Source organism: Alexandromys fortis, unplaced genomic scaffold (genome assembly GCF_014885135.2).
Source record: "Alexandromys fortis isolate MF-2015 unplaced genomic scaffold, M_Fortis_MF-2015_v1.1 scaffold_78, whole genome shotgun sequence".
NCBI classification, from domain to species: Eukaryota; Metazoa; Chordata; class Mammalia; order Rodentia; family Cricetidae; genus Alexandromys; species Alexandromys fortis.
Genome location: NW_026067977.1, coordinates 2,417,452 through 2,439,251, shown reverse-complemented (window position 1 = coordinate 2,439,251; position 21,800 = coordinate 2,417,452). Strand labels below are relative to the sequence as shown.

At 49.0% G+C, this 21,800-nt stretch overlaps 1 protein-coding gene across 3 annotated transcripts in view; it reads right to left on the bottom strand.

Annotated features, from left to right (window-relative positions):
* The window catches only part of Igsf3 (immunoglobulin superfamily member 3), a 90,772-nt gene extending 73,251 nt beyond the window's left edge, over nt 1-17,521 (bottom strand). For all 3 annotated transcript variants that reach the window (XM_050157557.1, XM_050157558.1, XM_050157559.1), the window contains exons 1-2: nt 17,373-17,521; nt 16,097-16,772 (exon numbers count right to left, since the gene is read on the bottom strand). In XM_050157557.1, the coding sequence (XP_050013514.1) occupies nt 16,097-16,139 (43 nt within the window). In that variant the 5' untranslated portion in view covers nt 16,140-16,772; nt 17,373-17,521. The remainder of the gene's footprint in view (nt 1-16,096; nt 16,773-17,372) is intronic.
* Between the last annotated feature and the right edge of the window lie 4,279 nt (nt 17,522-21,800).

Below are 21,800 nucleotides of genomic sequence, written 5' to 3'. Positions count from 1 at the left end.
TCCTGGAGTGGTGTGCAGGGAGCAGTGTGACACCCAAACCAAACCACCCCCCCTCACACACACACACAGCAGGAAGAGAAAAGAATAGCGGTTACATGAGCAGTCAATTATCCCTGCACCAGCAGAGGCCAGGTCATACATCTGTGTTCCCCTCACACGTCAGCCTCATCCTGTGCTGGCGCAGGAGGACGCTCGGCAAATAACTGGGCTTGAGTAGAACTAGAAATTACCCTGCGTGCGTGCGAAAATGCTGAGCCTCATAGCGTGGGGGTACAATTGGACATTTGTGTACAGAAACTAGAAAGACAGCCATGAAATCCCAACAGATGCAGAGATGTTCTCATAAGAGAAGGTTGGGGTAGCTCAGATCCAACTCTAGCCTGGGCCCAACTCCCAGTGCCACAGATAGGGAGTGGGACCCCAGCCAGAAGCTGGGCTTCCAACAGGCCCAGCTGGGCCTTCTCCTCAGTTCAACTCTTGCCTCTAATGGACTGGCGGGCTCCAGGCCAGCCCACAGCTCACCACACATACGCTCCAGGCTCAAAGGAGGCTCCTGAAGAGGAGGATGTGTGTCCATCAGTAACAGACTGTCCTGTGTGTGCACCTGTCAGTCTTCCTTCCCTGTGACAACATAGTTGGGACAATCCAAACAAGGACAGCTGTTTGGGCTCAGGGTTTCAGAGGGTTCACCCCGCAGTTGTGGGTGCTTTTGCTTTGAAGCTTGTGGCAAGGCATAGCACCATGGCAGGGAACAAGAGTGGACCCAAGGGGCTAACAACCTTATGGAGGCAAGGAAATAAAGACATGAAGGGGAAGTGGCCTTTTGAAGAACATAACCCCAAAGACCCAACTTCCTCCCATTAAGCCACACCCCCTAAAAGGTTCCATGGCTTCCCAATAGCATCGCAGGCTGATGACCCAATCTTTAGCACATGGGCCTTTGAGGAACATTCAAGATCCAAACCATAGCTCTGTGGCCACACGAATCCATCAATGAATGCACAGGTTCAGAGGTGCTGGCCTGGAGGGGGATGCCTTCTCTCCCACTCTTTCCTGCTCAGGCCAGCCAACCCTACCCCACCTTCCAGTTCAGACTTATGGCATACTTCCCCAGCTTCTCCGGCTATCGACAGCGCTGCAGGCCCCAAGTGGGGCTGTAAAGGGGCCAAAAAATATCATGGGAAGTACACAAGAAGAAGGTTCTCCACCCCTCTGCCCTTCCAGTGCCCCCAGGCTGTATCAGACTACACAACTTGAGGTTTAGGAATTCCCTTCTAAATACTGTAGCTGACATTTCCTTGGCTAAAGAGAACCACATGAAATACTCAGATGTAAACCAGCAGGCCTGCCCAACCCACAGCCCACAGCCTGCATGCAGCTGGGGAAAGCTGAGTATGGCCCAACACAACATCATAAAATTATTTAAACCATTATACAATTTTAAATTTGACTGCACCATTTTTTGGCATCACCTTTATAAATGACAAGGTCACGTTGCAATATCTAAAGGCTGGACACACCTAGATCATGCGTTCAACCTTCAATACAACTGAACAAATACTAGGTTGAGCCCTATGGCCCTGCTGACACTTGGCTCTTTTTCTGACCTTTGAAACTGGTAACATCATAGAGTTCATCTTAGTATCAACCCTGTGCCAGGCAAGAGCGAGAGTCTGGAGACACTACAACAGGTAACAGATACACTCTCTGTAAGGATGGGGGTGTACAGTCCAGTGTTAAACCATTCACTACAAAAGTAACCCGCAGTTTAGCCTCAGGGTCGTCAGCAATGACAAGGGTACCAATCCTCTTAGGCATGACTTCACTGTTTGTCTAAAAATGGCATCCTTGCTGATTGCCTGCTAGGGCTGTATAGGCTAGCACAGGCAGCTGAGTCCCTCCATACACACACTGCCAAGCGCACAGAGCGCATTACACATGCGTTAAACGTGGTGGTTTCTATCGTGACAGACAAATACAGGTGTGTGGGAGCATTTGGAGGAGAAAACTACGCAATCTCTGATACTGCCGATATGGTTGAGCTAGGGTCTTAACAACACAGATCTTAACACAGCGTGTAAACTATCCGCATCCGGGAGTTTCACGGGGACTATTTAAAATACTTAGGAGAACAAACGGTTCTCAGGCACAATCTAGTATTTCGGAAACTCCATTTGCATCAACAATGGGTCTGCTAATTGCGAATCATTCTTCCTTCTCTCCTGTAGCGGGTCCCCCAAGGATCTTTATTGGGCTCTCCATTAGCCCAGTCTGAGTTACAATATTTACTTACAAGTAATAACAGTGAATTTCTTGAAAAATATTTGGTAATTCAGGCATTTCACTAATTTAACTAATCTCCCTCATTAGTCTACACTGTTAGGGATTTGATCATTCTACCAAGAGAAATGACTGAGGCTGCACTTGGTATCGTGCCTACCAAACTTCCAAAGGGTACCTTTGGTAGTGGGCACGTGAGCTCACATTCAAAGTGGGTGGAAGCAGGAAGTCAATACACGACAACTTGAAGAGCCACTGTAATCCAATTTAGTCCAGCACACAGATCCGTGTGAAGTCACAGCCAAACCAGAAGCGAAGCACATGGAAATGTCAGATCCCGCACCTCTGATGTCTCAACGAACCCAATCTCATTTGTGGGCAGCGGGTCTCAGATGGCTTTTGCAGCAGCTCCCTGAGCCAGCTCCAGACACACAGTGCAGAATCATGAGTGAGCCAGGAAGAGATCTTCACTCCAGTTTGGCTTCTTATTGTTCTGAGTATCAGCGTGGAGACTTAGTAACACACTGGTCACATTCACGGGGCATCCTGAACTCTCTTGACATGGCAAATGAACATAGGGCCTTGTCCCTGTGCCAGGGACACACAAAAACCTGCTGCCGGCTAGAAAGACACCAGGCCTTTCCAAAGAATACCAGGGCCCATCCGTCCTCCTCTGCAGAACCCTTCAAATCTCCCAGATGCAGGCAGGATGCTCATGGGCTGGGGAGATTATGTTTTGAATGTCTTAAGAGATTAGTTACTTAAAATCCTCTCCGTGACTTCAGTCATCCCTGCCACAGATCACAGAGTAAAAGGCTCCTTGATTAAAGCTGAATGCTTACACACTGGCAGAGGGGGAAATATGCAGAAGGAAACAGGAGTCGGATTCCTGATGGGCACAGCAGCAGCTCCAGGACGGGAGCTGAATGACAGTGACAGGGAGGATGCACAGGAACCATGTGTTCAGCAGCACTGCCAGGCTCCTGGGTTCACTCCTTCCCCGCCAAACACAGATAGCAGAGATGGAAGCGAGATCTACCCCCAAATGAGGCCCTGTTCTCCCCAAAAGCCAAATATGGGAAACTGCAGATCCTCTGCGGTGGGGTAAGAGAGGAAAGAGTTTATCTCCTGAGATGTTCTAAGCACAACAGAGCCGATGTTAGGGGAATTTTCCAGCCCTTCTGCCACACCTTCACTCTCCTCCCACAAGGCCACCACCAGCCTTTTCCTCACCTCTAGAATAATTTACCTCTATAATTAAGAAGACTGCGCGGGAAATCTGCCGGGATTCTTTCAAAATAAATTCAAGTCTAGGGACACATTAGTTCTGGTTTTGCCTTCTCCTTCCCAGAAGCCTACTGTTCTAGTCTCCTAGCCAGAGACCATCACTATTCCCAGGGAGGGACAGGAAAAGAGCCAAGCAGGGTGCTCGAATAGGATCTTGCTTTGTCTTAACAGTGCGATACCACAGGCCCACAGGACTGTTCGGTCTGCAGTGTTTCATTCCCAAATACCAGAAGACAATATAAAACTGCTCAGCAAATCATCTCTAAGCAGAGTCAGAAAGGGCTGTCTAGTTTGGGGCTAAGCCTGGAACAGATGCGGAATACCACCCCCCTCCCCAAATAACAAGTGCGTACGTGCATCTGCGCATCAGAATTCTCAGACCAAGGCAGAACCACTGCCAAACAAAACCAACGAGGAAAACCAGAACAGCCTCAGGGAAGCACTGCTCATAGCGAGAAAGCGGGGCTAGTGCAGAGCTCTCAGGGGCAGCAGCTGCCTGCGCTGGACCACAGCCATGTCCACCAGGCACAGATTATAACCAGCTTGAACCTGCAGACTTAAAGATTACTGGAGGAGGGAGAAGTCCCTGGCTCCCCTGGAGGCCAACAAGATCTCAGAAGAAGAGTGTAGAGGTATGCCTTCTCAGAGTCACCACCAAGGCTGTAGGATGCCTAGTAAGGGTGGGGCCCAGCAGTGGTGTGGCCTGGGCTATGGACTCCTTGACAGAAGTCACCCCGCATGGTGACAGGGGACAAATGGAAGGCAAAGAAGCCCAATCAGCTTTATCACCAAAACTCCAATACAAGGAGAAAGCCTGGTGTGGACACCATCTCCTATCCAATGGGAAGTGTGCCCTTTTTCTATTTCTCTTATTCTCGTTTCCTAGAAATTCAGAGTCAAAGGCTAAACTCCCAGTTCCCCAAGAAAGACAGTATCCCCAAGAGTCAATAACAACCGTTAGTCCCCATATCCAGATAGCATCCCCAATAATCAATAGCAACAGCCGGTCCCTGTATCCAGACAGCATCCCCAATAGTCAATGACAACAGTCAATCCCCATATCCAGACAGCATCCCCAATAGTCAATGACAACAGTCAATCCCCATATCCAGACAGCATCCCCAATAGTCAATGACAACAGTCAATCCCTATATCCAGACAGCATCCCCAACAGTCAATCCCTATATCCAGACAGCATCCCCAACAGTCAATCCCTATATCCAGATAGCATCCCCTATAGTCAATGACAACAGTCAATCCCTATATCCAGACAGCATCCCAGCAGGCAATGACAACAGTCAATTCCTGTATCCAGACAGCAACCCCAATAGTCGATGACAACAGTCAGTCCTCACATCCAGACAGCATCCCCAACAGTCGATGACAACAGTCAGTCCTCATAACAGCATCCCAGCAGGCAATGACAAGAGTCAATTCCCGTATCCAGACAGCATCTCCAACAGTCAATGACAACTGTCAGTCCTCACATCCAGATAGCATCCCCAACAGTCAATAAGAACAGTCAGTCCTCATAACCGAACAATATCCTAGCAGGCAATGACAACAGTCAATTCCCGTATTCAGATAGCATCCCCAATAATCAATACCAACAGTCGGTCCCTGTATCCAGACAGCAATCCCAAAAGGCAATAACAGCTGGTCCCTGTATCCAGACAGCAACCCCAACAGTCAAAGACAACAGTCAATCCCCATATCCAGACAGCATCCCCAACAGTCAATAACAACAGTCAATCCCTATATCCAGACAGCATCTCTAACAGTCGATGACAACAGTCAGTCCTCATAATCAAACAGCACCCAAGCAGGCAATGACAACAGTCAATCCCCGTAATCCAGACAGCATCCCCAACAGCCAATCCCTATATCCAGACAGCATCCCCAACAGTCAGTAACAACAGTCAGTCCTCATAACAGCATCCCAGCAGGCAATGACAACAGTCAATTCCCGTATCCAGACAGCATCTCCAACAGTCAATGACAACAGTCAATCCTCGTATCCAGACAGCATCCCAGCAGTCAACGGGAATAGCCCACAAATCCAGTGCTCAGGATACTTGCATATTTCCAACGGAAAGAATTTTCTCTGTACCATCTATTACTTTCATCTCCCCACATGGGCAATATTCTAAATCCTTTCCCTAAAGGTCCTTTGTCATGGGCTGCCCTGGGTATCAGTAATCCACGGCCATCAAAGAACTGAGGATTTAAAAAAAAAAAAAGAAAGAAAGAAAGGATGTCAAAGTGACAGCCAGAAAACAGACTTACCTTAAGGGACAGGAGAGGGAGGGGAAGGGAGACAGGTGGAGAAAGACCCTTTGTATCAGGGTTTTTAATTAATCCCCCTATTTATTAAAGATTAAAAATACTTATCAGGTGAATGCTTAGACTGTTCGTCATGGCGTTAACTTTTAATTCCGAGGCATTTGAGATAACAGAACAATGAGCACTTGGAGTAGACACTCAAATATTTCCTGGGTGAATGGATAAAAGGTTTTGGGAAGTCTTAAAGTAGATTCTAAGAGAAGAGCTCCTCTGGTGGTCTCCGGAAGGGCGGCAGGAGGTCAGACTCTGCAGCCTAAGAGTCTCCACTCTGAGATGGGAATTCAACAACCATCTCCCCAAATAGCAGCTACTTTGGAAAGGCAGTGGAGAGAAAGGTGGGCCAGGCTCTGGGAAGCCATAGCAAAGAGGCTGAGAAGAAACCCATCCTCTGAGGGGTAACCGGCACTGCAGGCAGCAGGGGAAGGTTATCTTCCTGGAGTGGCTCCACTCCCACCCCCAGCCTGCAGGCTAGTTACCTTCACTGTGAGTTGGGGGAATTGCGTGGAAATGGAAAACTCAGTTCTTTTCCAGTCCACGAACAAACAAGAATGTCGGGTTGAGTCAGACACAAACCCCACCGTTTATGGCTGTCTCCTTAAATTCTCCATGGGTTTTGTTTATAATCTAACAGAATTTCAACATTGTGACAAGCTGGTCAGTAAAACATGAATGTGCTTAATTTGTCAATTTATGTGTTTCTCAGAGAAAATATTCAGAATAAACAAGTCAATTATCCTCATTAAATACACTAACATTCAAGGCCAGGGTTTTATTATGACTCTTGGTTGCCTGATGATGGGGAGACGAAATTATTCTGTTGTATAGCTACTGAATGAGTTCACGATTCCCCGGTGACTTTACAAATTACAGCTTCAGCTAGCTATAAAATAAGCAAATCAGTTCTGATATGACTATAAAATTAAGCCTGAAAAAAAGAAGTGAGGTAAATCACCCCTTAAAAACCACGTCGCGGAACAGAATGTTCTGTGTGCCTCCATTTCCGTCAGAAAGATGTGCATCCGAGTATCCACGCACAAGTGTCTGCGAGACTATATACTAATCATGAGGAAGATATATCAGTAAGGGGTGTGAGGCACAGACAGGAGTCTGCACATTGGAATCTCTATTTTCCCCTTTCCTCTTTTTTTCAATGTTAGGAATGACATCCAGTCACCCTGCTGGCAAAGCCGAGCTCTTCCACTGAGCCAGTCCCCATCCCTACTTCCTATAGATCTTATGACAGTTCTCTTGCTACCTCTGCCAAAAAACAAAAGCCTCAAAATTAAAAAATAATAAAGTAAATATACGCTATCATCTAAATTAAAACCAGTTTCTCATCATCTTACTGTTATAGAATACTCTAGCCTACAGCACTTTATTAACTGCTTTAAATTATGACTTCATTCAAACCAAATGCTGTCTTAAAAGAAAAATTTAAAAAAAAAAAAAAAACCTCTACATTTCCTGTAGGCAGGGCTTACCTAAGAGATTGTGACATTTCATTCTCTGGAAGTCTTTTTTCCCTTTCTCTCTTGGCTTTCTCTTTGGACTGATACAATACACACATTTAAGGAGTCTGACTCTGTGTTTTGATTACACAATGTGTACATTCTCTAGAAGTCTTTTAGCAAACAGTGTGAGAGTCCTCGGGGCGGGGCAGGGCGGGGCTGGGCAGGAGCAGCTTGACCTGCAGCACTGAGTGCTAAGCTCAGCTCCAGGCTCCTCCCAGCTCTCCACTGAAAGTGCTTCCTGACTAAATCAGCCAAGGTTAGTAATGTAAATAAGGAACGCACACCGTTGAGTTACCCGAGGTCCCAGTGGCCTCAAGCTGCCACTTGTGGTCAGGAAGCTGGCCACCTTGGATAAGTCAAAACACTTGAGAATGCTGCCACCCCCAGACCAGGACCAAGGTGCCAACACTCCAGCACACAGGTGTGTGTGAACTTCACCCACTTTTGCAACCCACAGCACAAGCCTGGCAGCAGGAGCATATGAAAGTCAGCTATCGTGCTGATTATCACATAGGAAAGGCACACTAATTATGACTTAATGGGCAGTGTCTCTGAGAAAAAGCTTTCAAAATGGATAGCTCTCGGGGACCAGGGAATGCCAGACCAGGCCCTTGAGAAGTGGAGGTTGGAAGCCTGCCTCGAGACCCAGGCCCTGCGGGGAGCAGAGGTCACCAGCGCAAGGGATGTCAGCAGACAACACTATGGAGTATCAGACAATGGTGTCATAGGCAAAAACTGATCTGCAAGCAAAAGTAACACCAACTCAAGGCAAGCCTGGGCAAACAGCGGAGAAGCACCGCAGAAGGAGCGCATGACCAGGGTCAGGTGGGTGATATTTCCCCCTGTTGTAATAACGAGAACAATGAGCGCCAGCAAACTGGGGGCTGGGGAGGAGGGGGACACTGACTTCTTTGGATCCCCAGCTCTGTGGGCTGCTGCTTCTCTGATTATCAGGAGATGAATACAGAGAACTGAGAACTTTGAGAGCAGGCGTGCAGCTTCCCATCTTTATCTCTGGATCCCTCCACCTCGGGAGCCTGGGAGCTCAGCCACCATTTCTCCCAGGGATCCTCCAGAATTCCCACTGACAACTTTCTCTGCCACCTGTCTCTGACCCCAAAACCCAGTTTTCAGACCAACTGTCTGCTCCAATTCTTACCAACCAGGAGGACCTGGCTCACTGACAATCTTCCCCGCCCTCCTAGAAGTCCCCAAATCCTGCCAGAAATGTCATTTAGAAAAATGTCTAAAATTTAAGCTGCTCCAGAAAGCAGAAGGCACTTGCAGATGGACCAGTGACCAGCTTCTCCAACATCTTCCTCGCCTGCAGTCTCTTTGCTGTTCTCGCTCCATGCCCCCCCAACAGACACCCCTCCTCGAAGAGTGTGTGATATCAGTATTGGCCAGTCTATTTGTCTATCAATTTACCTTTTGTTTCTCTGGTGGCCTTTGATTATCACATCCAAGAGCAGTGGTTCTCAATCCTCCTAACACTGTGACCCTTTAATACAGTTCCTCACGCTGCGATGACCCCCAGCCATAAACTATTTCATTGCGACTTTACTGTTATGAATCGTAATGTAAATATCAGGTATATGGCCCCATGAAAGGGTTGTTCGTCCCCCACCCCAAGTGTCACGACCCACAGGATGAGAACCGCTGTCCTAGAGGGCTGGGTGTATGCGGTCACCCGGCTGGCGGAGAAGACACTATCTGGTGAACTTAATTAAAGGGCTGGGCAGAGACTCCGCCTGAACGCTCGTTAGTATAAAGCCGGATTATAAACCTTTTTAAAATGCATCTGACCACCTTCCAGCCGGGGAGAGCTAACATAATTCAATCTAGGATCATGCAGGGCCCCAGGCTCATCATTCTCTCCTTGCTACTATAATTATAGATCCCAAAAATTAAAAAATAAAAACAGAGAGACTGGGTGGACAACTGCTTGAAAACTAAACCGGAGAAAACACCGCCAGCTTGTGAGTGCTGCCCTTCTGAAGGCGGAGCTGAACAATGAAAACAAACTCCACTTTGGGGTTAAGGGAGGTCCGCTGCTCAGGTCTTTGTTGAGTACCTGCCTCTGTGGTTCACAATTAGTCACTTAATAAAGGGTTTTTGGTGAGGGAATTTGGCAACATGTGATTTTGACAACTACAAGCTGGATTTTTATGTAACTGCTCATTTCTTTGATAATCAGGGGGCATTCACACACAGGTGCCCTAAATTTTCTTAAATTGAAAAATCAACGTTTTACAAGCAAGAGCCATGCTTCACTTCACTGGGAAGTGGAAAAGAAGCAGGTGCCTGCTTGTGGAAGTGAGGGACTCCCAAAGGAAGCTGAACATGGGGGGGGGCACACCCGCGGCCAGGAAGCACCACAGGCCACAGTTCTCTCCGGGAGCCCTTCCTCCAGTGTCAGATTCCCCGGTGAATGAGAGCAGACTGAGCTCTGGATTCTAAGTCCAAATCCCAAATTCACAACAGTCTACAACAATCCTCTTTCTAGCACCATCCACCTAAACTGGAAGCTTCTACTTCAACTTCAGGTCACGGAGTCATTTCCTGAGTCCCTAAAATGTCACCCCCATGCCCCATCACTGTAACTGCTGCCTGCTGCCCACCCCTCCACACCGTCCACTCTAAACACTGGGAAAGATGCCGCATTAGAGCCTTTAACCTCAAGGACGCTTCCATACGCAAGTGATCTAAACTTACTTAACTGGAAAAGCCAACATTTAAGAATTAGAATATTCGAGTTTCTGGCAGAGCAGAGTGGTAGTGGCGCAGTCCTTTAATCCCAGCACTCGGGAGGCAGAGGCAGGCAGATCTCTGTGAGTTCAAGGCCAGCCTGGTCTACAAGACCTAGTTCCAGGAGAGCCAGGACTGTTATACAGGGAGACCCTGTCACGAAAATAAAAAAGGGAATATTTGAGGTTTCTCCCCCCAACCGCCACAACTTTTTGGGCTTGCTATTGAACCCTAACCTTCTGTGGAGGAATCCAGGAGGTATGGAAACCTGAAGACGGGGGAATCACGTCTTTATTCTCATTAGCCTCTAAGTGAACCTTTGATTCCCCAGTAATGTTTCTAGTGTCACTGATTCTCCAAGTAGAAATCACCACACTCTATCAATGAAGTCGATGCAGTCTCAAAATACCCCACACCCATCTCTATCACAACACTGATGCTTACTGGATTCAACATTAGGAGCTGCTGGGCTAATGTGTTATTAAAGAGGCATGCTACTAGATCACATAGTTCTTTTTAAATATTTTGATAGTTCTATTTCAATAGAATTGATTTCCTTTCATTTATGCATTTTTAAACGCTATGCTTAGGATTACCAGACTGCCAAAAGGACTCACCAAGGGAACAGAGAAGATCCAGAACCCCCGCCTGGTAGACTGAAGGCTTGAACGCCACAAACAGCAACACTTGGTTCAAAACCAGACCCTGACTACTTCCAGCTCTTCCTAGACGGTGGTTCTCAACTTTCCTAATGCTGCAACCCTGTAATACAATTCTTTGTGTGGCGGTGATGCCCAACCATACAATTATTTCATTATTACGTCATAACTGCCATTTTGTTAGTCTTATGAGTCATAGTGTAAACATCTGATATACGACCCCCAGGCTGAGAACAACTGCTGTTCTAGAGTAAAATTCCTTCCGCACTTTCAACTGTGCCGTGGTAGCCAATAGGAAACCAGTATTTACTTTATGAGGGCTGGGAACATAGCTCAATGGTAATTAAGGTACCTAGGGTACCATGGATCCCGGGGTCCACTGCCAGCATTGCAAAGCAAACCCAACTAAAACATGTATACCCATCTTTGAAGCCACTCACCAAAAATTAACTGAACTGCTTCTTCCTTGGTTCTGGGAAGCCCAGAATAGTCCTGGGGGCTCGTGTAGAGACCATCCTTAAGCCTTCATACTGAAGGCCGCACTGCGGGAAGTGTTGGCGCACACCCTATAAACACAGTACTCACTGCGAACGCCACACATGCTCTCTGTAATTATATGCTGGCTTCTGCTGCTTCCTCTGCAACAACTGTTGGTTCGTCTAGCTCATGTCTTCCCAATAAGGCTCCTTATTGGCCAGAGTCTGGGCCTCGCTCTCAGAAGGGCCTGCTTGTCTGCTAGCAGAACCCTGGATTTGGAACTGACAGTCCTGGTTTCAGCGCCATACTCTGCCACTTAAAAGTTTGTGGCTATGGCAGAGGCCGATATTTGTCCATCAAAGCCTGCCGTCCCCTTAAGGCAATATAAGCCTAGGTTTTAAGCACGACCCCTGCACTTAGAATGCACACATTTCCCAGCTGTTCTTGCAGTTAAGTATGGCCACTGTGCCCAAGTTCAAGCCAATGAGAAGAAATATTCATACCTTCCGATAAGTATCGTTAACGTCCAAGATTCATCTCGAATCCTTCGTTAATCCTTTCCTCCCTCCTGTCGGCCGGAGCCAGAATGGCCATACTGGACCCTGAGGTAATACTCAGAGTAAATGCCATGCACAGGAAACAAGCCTGAAGGAGCCTGGGGCCCAAATACTGGGCAACACATTAACCTCGCCAGAAATCCATTTTAGGCAAGTTACTTCATCTCCTTGGACTTCAACACCCCCATCGATGAAAGGATGGGAATGTATGGTACCTATTGCCTGAGGTGGCCTTGAGGACCGAGGGTTAGGCTTGGTTCACCTCAGGACTGGAGTTTACAGAGCTGGGATTACTGTTGCTATAGCAATAACTGGAGCCCTGCTGCAATGGACAGTATAGCAAAAGGGGCAGAGCACAGCCCTGGGTACAGACAGGTGACTCAAACCGCTTTTACAGTCTAAAGATGCTATTGTTGGGATGGATGACCCCTATACATCCAAAGGTTTGGGCCACAGGGAGGCGGTATTGAGAGAAGAAGGCACCGTTCAGAGCTGGGGCCTGATGGGAAGTCTTTGGGTCACTGAGAGTTTGCCCTTAAAAAGCACAGTAGGACCCAGTTCCTGCCCCTCCTTTTACATCCCTGGCAACGAGGTGAGTGGTTCTGCCTGGCCCACTGCTTCGGCACCATGATGCGCTCTCTGCCCCAAAGCAATAGAGCCAACCCCTAAAGCTGTAAGGCCCAAAGGAACTTTTCCTAGGTTAGTTATGCCAGGCATTTTGTTCTGATGCAAGGCAGACTACCAAAGAGGCGTCCTGGCCAGGCCAGTCCGCCCGACAAGAACCCCTTTCTCCAGCACCTTCTCTGATGGTACCACCCTTCCAACAGTCTAAGAACAGTAGTGCTGGCTCATCATCCATCAATCACGATGCCCTTCCCTGCTTTAGAACCCTGCCCTGAATGATGTCAACCCCTCCTCTGTCATCTGCTCCCTCCTTCTCCTCTGTCTTTGATCACCACGCTCCTGCCTCTGAGTTCATGCCTATCAGTACATCAAAGTTTCCTGCCATCTCTTTTGGAAGCACCCTCTGGCCTCTCCCTAATAACTGGAAGTGAGTGGAAGTTCATCCCACCCTGCTCTAGCACAAAGCTTTCCAAACCCTACGAATCGTGTGTGTGTGTGTGTGCACTGGAGAACACAATGCCCGCTAACCCTCTGCTAACCCTCCTGATGCTTTGTGTGCATGCCGGTGGCTCATCTCCCGCGTTTCTCACTAACCCTTCCAAAGCTACTTCATCGTACCTGCAACATCCACACTGGTCTGGGAGGTGTAAGTCTTCATGGTACACAAAACTGAACCGTGCTTTCTGTGTTTACAGCTGACATGCATATTTCCGGAGTGGCCTCTTCCCCTTTAAGAAGACATAACCCCTACTTTCTTCTCTTATGCCACTGCCACTGTCAATCACCCCATCTCTCCCACCCCATCCCCTCTTCTTCACACTCAGATGAGCCCCCCCGCATCTTCTGACCCTCTGGCACCATCCATTCCTGTCAGCGGAGATGCTGCTGTTCACCAGACCAGGCCTAAGATGCCTTTGGAAGCGACACGAAACAGTGGTAGCAGCCAATGGCTGCACACTGGAAGAGCCACGGGGGACAGCAAAAGAACAGAACACTGGGCAGTCAGAAGAATAGGGACAGACACTTGCATTATCGGTGTCCTGAGCAGGCAATAAAAGAGAAACCTGCCAGGCGGTGGTGGCGCACACCTTTAATCCCAGCACTCAGGAGGCAGAGGCAGGCGGATCTCTGTGAGTTTGAGGCCAGTCTGGTCTACAGAGCAAGATCCAGGACAGGCTCTAAAGCTACAGAGAAACCCTGTCTCAAAAAACCAAAATAAATAAATAAGAGGACCCTGAACCAAACTCCACACCCTGGCAAAGGACTGGAGCAGAAATGTGCAGGCCGGAAGGTCACACACCTCACAGTTCGCCCTGTGGTCCCCAGCACAGACGGTCACAGGATTTTCTAGCTCAAATCGCCGGTTCTGGAAGCTGGTCCTCTGTCAGTCTCACAAGCACTAAACCGGACTCAACTTTTATACAGTTTTATTCTAGGCATGTCTCCAACACGGGCTCCAAACCGCTGGATTCTTTGCTGTTTTAAATTCACATTGATCCACATTACACAGCAAGAATGCTGACACACTAAGAGGACCACACCAGGTGGCCAGCGGGAAAGAAGACTGACGTGTGCTTCTCCCAGGTTAAGACAGAGCTCCACAGTTCCAAATGTCTCCACTTTCACACACATGCGGCCTTCCACCCCAGGTGCCTTTTACAGCCACCAGGAGACTCAGCTTCCTCCAGAGTTCCTCTTTGTACACTAGGGCCAGGGTGCAGGGAAGATGGCAGCACTCACTGGGTGCCAGGGTCCCAGCTCCCTGCCAAAAAGGGAGAGCGAGCAGCAGGAGGGACCAGCAGGGAGCCTCACATCTCTTCAACAGCTCAAACAGAGGGAGGGAGGGAGGGAGGGAGGGAGGGAGGGAGGGAGGGAGGGAGGGAGGGAGGGAGGGAGGGAGGGAGGGAGGGTACTAATGTCATAGTTCCATTTTCCCATTGGTGGCTCCTTCTGTCCTGAGTCCCACCCATCCATCCCCACAACCATACACCCATGCCTGGGAAGTGGGGCAGGAGTGGGGGTGGGGCTGTTTGTAGCCTCCAGTCTCCATGAATTACTAACTGCTGATTCAAGCTGAGACACAATGACAGATCCCGCACAACACCTACAAACACAGTCAAAGAAACCAGCCAAGGGAAACCGACCTGCTTCCTTTCCTGTACCTGAGCACACAGGAGACCTGGGGATCCTGCATCCCAGCAACAGCACAAAGGGACTAAACTCTCGGCCAGCCAGAGGTGTGCACGCTTGTGCATAAGTGCACTAGGCAGGCAAGGGCTGGCACTTACAGACTCACACACTCGTTCCTCAGTTCAGCCGAAGACTCCACTCCCACACCGGAGGAGAATCTGCTGTCGCTGCTCTGAGGTGGCTGCCCGAATCTCAAGATTTTTAAGAAGATGCCTTAAAGACATCAGCCTTTAAGTACCCAAGTTCATTCACCACCGAATGAACACACTGATTATGAGTTTCAAACACGGTGCAAGGCAGTCAAGATTTTTTTAAGGACATCTTACATCTCTTAATTGCAGACTTAGGATGTTTTATTGAGATTTAGACGTCAATCAAGATGAGGCTGAGATGGGAATTCGAGTCTCTAACTCCAAAGTCCACCCTCATTCCACACACCTGTCAACTTTTGTAAGGGCACAGATAATTCAGAGACAATCTCCAGGCATAAATCTTAAAAGTTCAAGACACCTAGAACAGAGAAGCAAAGGGCCAACACCGACAACTTCTCTGAATGCATAGGGTACAGTCAAACAGAAGGTAGGGGGTGTGTCCATCCTCCAGGTCTAAGATGTGGTAAAGGAATGCGCTGGGTGCCGGCTATCAAGTTTATTATAAACTGACGCATTGACAGATACACAGTGGGGATGTGCTCTAGGCAACACAAGAATGGACAAGGGGGTGGTTAAATCTCCAGTGGAGATGAGAGCCTTAAGAGAGGCGGCAAGGGCTCACTTCTGAGACCACAGTTTCTTCCTCCTACTCTGAGCCTTCAGACTTTCCTCTGAGGGTATGAAAACCAATCCTCACACACCCTTTGGGGGGGCAGTTCCAAGGTCCCCAGCTTCACCTCCTACAAGGACCATGAGCTGGGCTTCGTTGCTACTGAGACACAAGGCTAGTGTCTTCAAACACATTTAGCCTACAGACTTCTTTGGCAAGACAAAGCCTCCCTTCAACCCCCAGCCCACCCACTCCCACTTCCCCCTCCAAAAACAACAAAAAGAAAAGGCACCGTCATTCAGCAAACCACCTCTCCCAACAGGGTGAGAATTATGTTGTAACTTCCCTGGAACCAACGTAGACCAACACAAAAGTGAAAACCCTGGAAGCCTCAGCCCACACACCAATCCCTAAGCCACAGGGGCTTCACCCAAAAGCCCAGGGCAGTAAATACTCCTGCTTAAGGACAATCCGTATTCCACCATTCTTCCTGGGACAGAAATGGACCCTCTTGGTACTTGAATCCATTCTGTCACACTCTGGCTACCCCTTGTTGTCCCCCAGAGCCCAGTGTTGATGGGAGAGAACCACAAGGAATTAGCAATGGGAGCAGGCTAAACTTTCACAGCAGCCATAAAACTGATCAGCAGTCACTTACCCAGCACAGCCAGACAGCCCAGCACTGGGAAAAAGCACTTCATTTCGGCAGCCGCAGCAGGAAGAGGACACGGCACAGGGCACCGTGCTTCTCCCACCGCCTAATCTCTCATTACTGCCAATCCACTTATAGCTCCAGGGAACAGTTTGGAAACAGAACTTCACCGGGGAAAACGAGATCCAGTCAACGACAGCAGGAGAGAGTTGGGGGCAGGGGAGGGGAGTGGCGTAGGCAAGAAGAGTCCTCCAGGCTAAAAAGGCAGGGTCCAGAGTGATTCCAAAGGCGCTCTAGGCTTCTGCCACATTGTGTGCCTTGCAGTCTCCACCGGAACTGTGGATTCTGGTGGATTAATCCTCAAGGAAAACGGTTGGAAAGAGAGTCTGCGAAAACGCTTTCATCCGTTGATTATACAGAAATGTCCTTGGCTTTCTCAGTGAAGGTGTCTGAGATCTCTCATTCGGATCCCCCGGAGGAAACTAGGTAGGTTTTGTCAAAACCTTGGCCAGTCAAAGCACCCTGACTGGTAAAGACACTTCGGGTTTCTTCATCGAAAAGTCCATCTCCATCCATGGTGATAGGTCACGGTGCTGTCACCTGCCCCCAAACCTTCCAGATGCACACGAAGTAAGCTGGCATTCAGTAGACCGGGAGCGGTCCCACAAAAGCCGGCAGATTTCTAAAACAAACACAGCAAACGTTTATCCAAGGCCAACACAAGCGCCGCAAAACCAAGAGAGGCCGAAGCGCCGGGTTGGCCGAGCCACCCGGGTCCCCTCCCAGGGCTAGGGGCAGCCCGTGTGTGCATCCTGACCTTGTACAAGTCTTACCTTCCGTGCCCTACGCCTCAGTTTCCCCGCCCAGAGCAGGGCAATTATGATTGTTCTCAAAAACACTTTCACCAAATGCCTCTCACTCGCGGGCTTTTCCCGTCGCGGTCCACGGAGCGGGGCGCGGCGGGCAGCCCCACCCTCGGCAGCGCGGGTCGCCACGGGGCTGGCATGGGGCCGCGACTCGGGGCGCCGGCCGTGGGAGCCGGGGCGCGCCGCGTCCCAGGTGGCCCGCTATTGTTTTACCTCCCCGGCGGTTGATTCTGAGACGCTGGCAAAGAAAAGGCACCGAGAAGAAGGGGGCCCGGGACTCCCCTCGCCGACCGCCGAGCCCGCTCCGCGCACGCCGGGTTGAACGGAGGAAGGGGCTTGGGCCCGGAGCGGGACGCCGATCCCCACGCCATGCTCCCCGCGCCCCCGAAACCCGATCAGCGCCCGCCTGCGCTCACCTCGCCCGGGGACCCGCAGCTCCCAGCGGCCGATAGTCTGCCAGTACGTGTCCCGCACGCCTCCCAAGACGCGCAGCTTCCTCCTCGCCTCCCGCAGCGGCTCGGGCTGCCCAGCTCCCGCCCCGCCCCAGGCCCCGCCCTCCAGCTCCGGCCTGGCCCGCAGCTCCCGGCGTGGCTAGCAGGGCCGAGGGCGGTGGCCTCATAGGGACACGCCCCCAGTTCGCCCCGCCCACCGCCCCGGAGCTCCAAGGCTGAGCCGGTGCGCAGCTGCAGACCACCTGGTCTGAGCTGATGGAAAGTTAACCCCGGGTTCGCACACCGTGGCCCCTTACCAAACCCCAGGCTCTAGGGTCGCGTTTTTTGCCCGATAAACAATAGCAAAGCGCTTTGCTGGAGACTTACATTTGGTTTTGTAGTGAACCCCCACATTGTGTTTCATTCTAGTACAGAATCTGGACCCCGAAAACAACCTTGGCTCTTGCCCAGATGCCTCCACTTCTTAGCTGGGGGCCTTAACCCCGGTTGCTTAACCTCCCTGTGCCTCAGTTTGCTCATCTAATACGAAAAGGAAATAACCCCTGCTTAATAGGATAGTGTGAGATGTCCACGTCGCTCTTGTAAAGCACTTAGCGGAAGGCCTCATATGTCAAAAGCACTCAGTAAAAATGAACTGTTATTATTTTAAAACAGTATTCGCCATGCAAGTGCCTCCATATTTATTCGATATTACCAAACGCAAAGTGCTAAAGTGACTCATTACAGACAGAGAAAGTCAGATGATACGGCCGTTTGAGGAGCTCGTTGTCTATTTGGGGACACTAGCATGAGCCCTGCATAACTGGAAAACGGGGTCAAGGAAGGCCCCCAACCCTTGTGTTACGAGGTGGGATGCTGGGCAGGATGGGGCCCAGCATCTCCCAGAATTCCATGGAACAGAATATAGGGGCAGAGGAGATACAGAGGCCATCACAGGCCCTGGGAACACACCTTCGGAGGCCCAGAGGGGGAAAGACTCAGTACGTAAGGCAGACAGCTCTAGGTGGCCTGGAGGGAAGACTGTCGAGAAGGGAATCTGTAATAAAGAATCAGAAGTTAGAAGGGTGAAAGACTGGGCCTTGGGCTTGGGTCCAGGGGACTCCCCTAAAGGGTTGGAGTAGGGAACTGTGGCTGACGGTTGTGTATTTTAAAAAACCACTCAGCTAAGGCATGAAGGGATTTTCTGGAAGACTGAAGAAGTCATGGCTCAGGATGGCTGAAAAATCCAGGAAATGGAAGTAAGCAAGACCACCCAAGCAGCTACAGGGATAAAGTGGGTGGAGCAGACCTTGGGGTCACTCCAAGTGAGTGTAAGAAAGGCTTGGTGACTGAGATTAGTACTTACTGGATCATGATGAAGGTTAGAGCTTGAGATGTGCAAGCAGCATCTTGATTGGATAGCCACGTCCAAAGAAACAACCAGCCGATTCCAGAACTCCAAAGGACATGCTGAATTATATGGGAGCAAAATACTATACTAAAAGAAGACATTGCGGGGATGGCTTGTTTGGTAAAGTGTTCCCTGTGTAAATCCCCAGAACCTGCTTGGGGACAATTGTCTTTTATCCTGTCACTTGTATTATTTTTAATAAAATGCTGATTGACCAGTAGCCAGGCAGGAAGTAGAGGCGGGCCAACGGCAACCAGGCAGGAAGTAGAGGTGTGACCATGAGAATTATGGAGAATTATGGGAAGAGGAAAGTTTCAGTCTGCAGTCATTACCCAGACACAGAGCAAGCAAGATGTGACTGCCTTTCTGGAAAAGGTACCAAGTCCCGGGGCTAACACAGACAAGTAATACGGGCTAATATAAGTTATAAGGAGCTCAGGCTTCTTACTAGCCAATCAGTTTGTAATTAATGCAGACATCTGTGTGATTATTTGGGACTAAACGAATGTGGGAGATGGTGGGACAGAAACCTCTGTCAACAAGAACTCACATTAAAAAACAAAAATGTGACCTGGGCAGTAGTAGCACATGCCTTTAATCCCAGCACTTTAATCCCAGGAGGCAGAGGCAGGCTGATCTCTATGAGTTCCAAGACAGCCTGCCTGGTCTACAGAGTGAGTTCCAGAACAGGCTCCAAAGCTACACAGAAAAACCCTGTCTCAAAAAAACAGAAAAAAAGCCGGGCGGTGGTGGCACACGCCTTTAATCCCAGCACACGGGAGGCAGAAGCAGGTGAATCTCTGTGAGTTTGAGGCCAGCCTGGTCTACAAGAGCTAGTTCCAGGACAGGCTCCAAAAGTTACAGAGAAACCCTGTCTTGAAAAACCAAAGGAAAGAAAGAAAGAAAGAAAGAAAGAAAGAAAGAAAGAAAGACCAGAAGGAAAAAAAACATGTGGATAACACCCAAGGGATCATGCCTGAGTTGTTGTCCTCTGGGTTCTACACACAAGGACATATATATGCATACATATGCAACAAAAATGAATGTATTAGAATATACTCATAACTCACTCACCCCCCCCATTCAATACCTCTGATGTACAAGACAGTGAAGATCTTGTCATGGGGTACCCAGATAATTGGAAAGTGTGTATTTGTCCTTTCCCCTCTCCCTTGGTCTTAACTCCTTGAAAGCAATCTGCCCTGTAACTATCATTTATCCCCAAACAACTCTTGGCATTTGATCTGTATATGTAATTGAACTACAAATACTTCTATCATATCAAATTGAACATTTCTTGCAGATTTGAAGCATTGTATTAAAAGTCTCCTCTCATAGATTACATATTCCCTCTTTCCCCCAAGACAACAGTGGCCCTGGTATCTCTCAGCTCTTGCTTACTAGATGCCTTTGTTTATTTCCTAAACATCTATGTGCTGAAGAAATGTCTCTGTTCTCTTAGTACAGTCTCCTGAGAAACACAGACAATGAAAAAAATGACTATATAGCACAATGGCCTGTGTTCTAAAGAAAGTGAGGTGATGGAATAGTGTGTGTGTGTGGTGTGTATGGTGTGTGTGTGTGTGCTGTGTATGGTGGGTGTGTGGTGTGTATATGTGTGTGCTGTGTGTGTGTGGTGTGTGTATGGTGTGGTATGTATGTGTGTGTGGTGTAAGTATAGTATGTGTGTGTGTGGTGTGTAGTGTGTGTGGTGTGTATGTGTGGTGGGTGAGGTGAGGAGCAAAACTCTGTTCTAAGTGTGCTGTTCAAAGAGGATCTCTCAAAGAGGTATTGAAACAGAAACTTGATTTAGACGCAGGAAGGAGGAGAGAAAACGGTGATGTCTGCAGGAGAAAGCAAGTGCTAGGCCAGCTAAAATGCTCTGAAATTAAAGTTTTTTTTTAAAAAAAATTTGTTTATGATTATTCTATGTGCATGTACAACTGTAAGCCAGAAGAGAGCATCAGATCCCGTAATAGATAATTGTGAGCCACCTTGTGGTTGCTGGGAATTGAACTTAGGTCCTGAAAAGCAGTCAGTACTTTTAACTGCTGAGCCATCTCTCCAGCCCCCTAAAAAAATTTTTTGTTTTGTTTGTTTTCTTTTTCAAGACAGGGTTTCTCTGTAGCCCCAGCTGTCCTGGAACTTGATCTGTAGACCAGGCTGACCTTGAACGCAGAACTCAGAGATTCACCTGCCTCAGCCACGGTTGCTGAGATTAAAGGTGTATGCTACTACCGCCCAGTACTTCTAACATGGCATAAAGGAGAAACGGGAGGAGTGTGATCCGAGAAGCCACAGAGGTCAGACACAGAGGTCAGACCAGAGGACCTCATCGGCTGGGAAGCACTTTGGATCCTGGGCTACAACAGGAAAGGAAGCAGAAGGCAGATGATGGACGGGCCCTCTGACATCGCGTGGTGAGAGGGGTTCATAGCTCCGCTGAGGGCAGTAAGCATGAAGGTCGTGGTGAACGGATGGAGTCTGGGAACCTTTCAACTGCACTCTCTGAAGAACCGAATATGGAAAAAGTGAGAAAGAGGGATCAAGGACTCTTCTTGAAGGTCCATCTCAGCCTGTTGAGAACTCTTGGCCCTATCAAGCTGCCAGCACCCTCCCCAAAACTCAGTTTCCTGGGTCCTCTACCTGGACCTCCAGCCTTGAACCTCTGCAGTCAGTAATCCCTTGTCGGTTTCCCAGATTTTTCCTTTCACCCTGCCTCTCCTCCACCATCCGGATGCCTAGCAACCTCCTCTTTCAACTTTTGGCCTACATCACCATAGCGGATTCCCAGCATCGGGTTCTTCCTACGTTCCACACTCAGGAAACACACAATAAGCAAAGAATTATGCCAGCTGCCAGATAGGGAGAGAAGGCCACGGTTAAAATGCCTGTGTCTTCCAGACACAAAAGAAATGACGGGATGAAGTAAATGTAACCGTGAACCGGAACCAGGGTTGACGGTGGCCCCTTCAAGAGATGAGAGGCAGTCACAGAAGTGA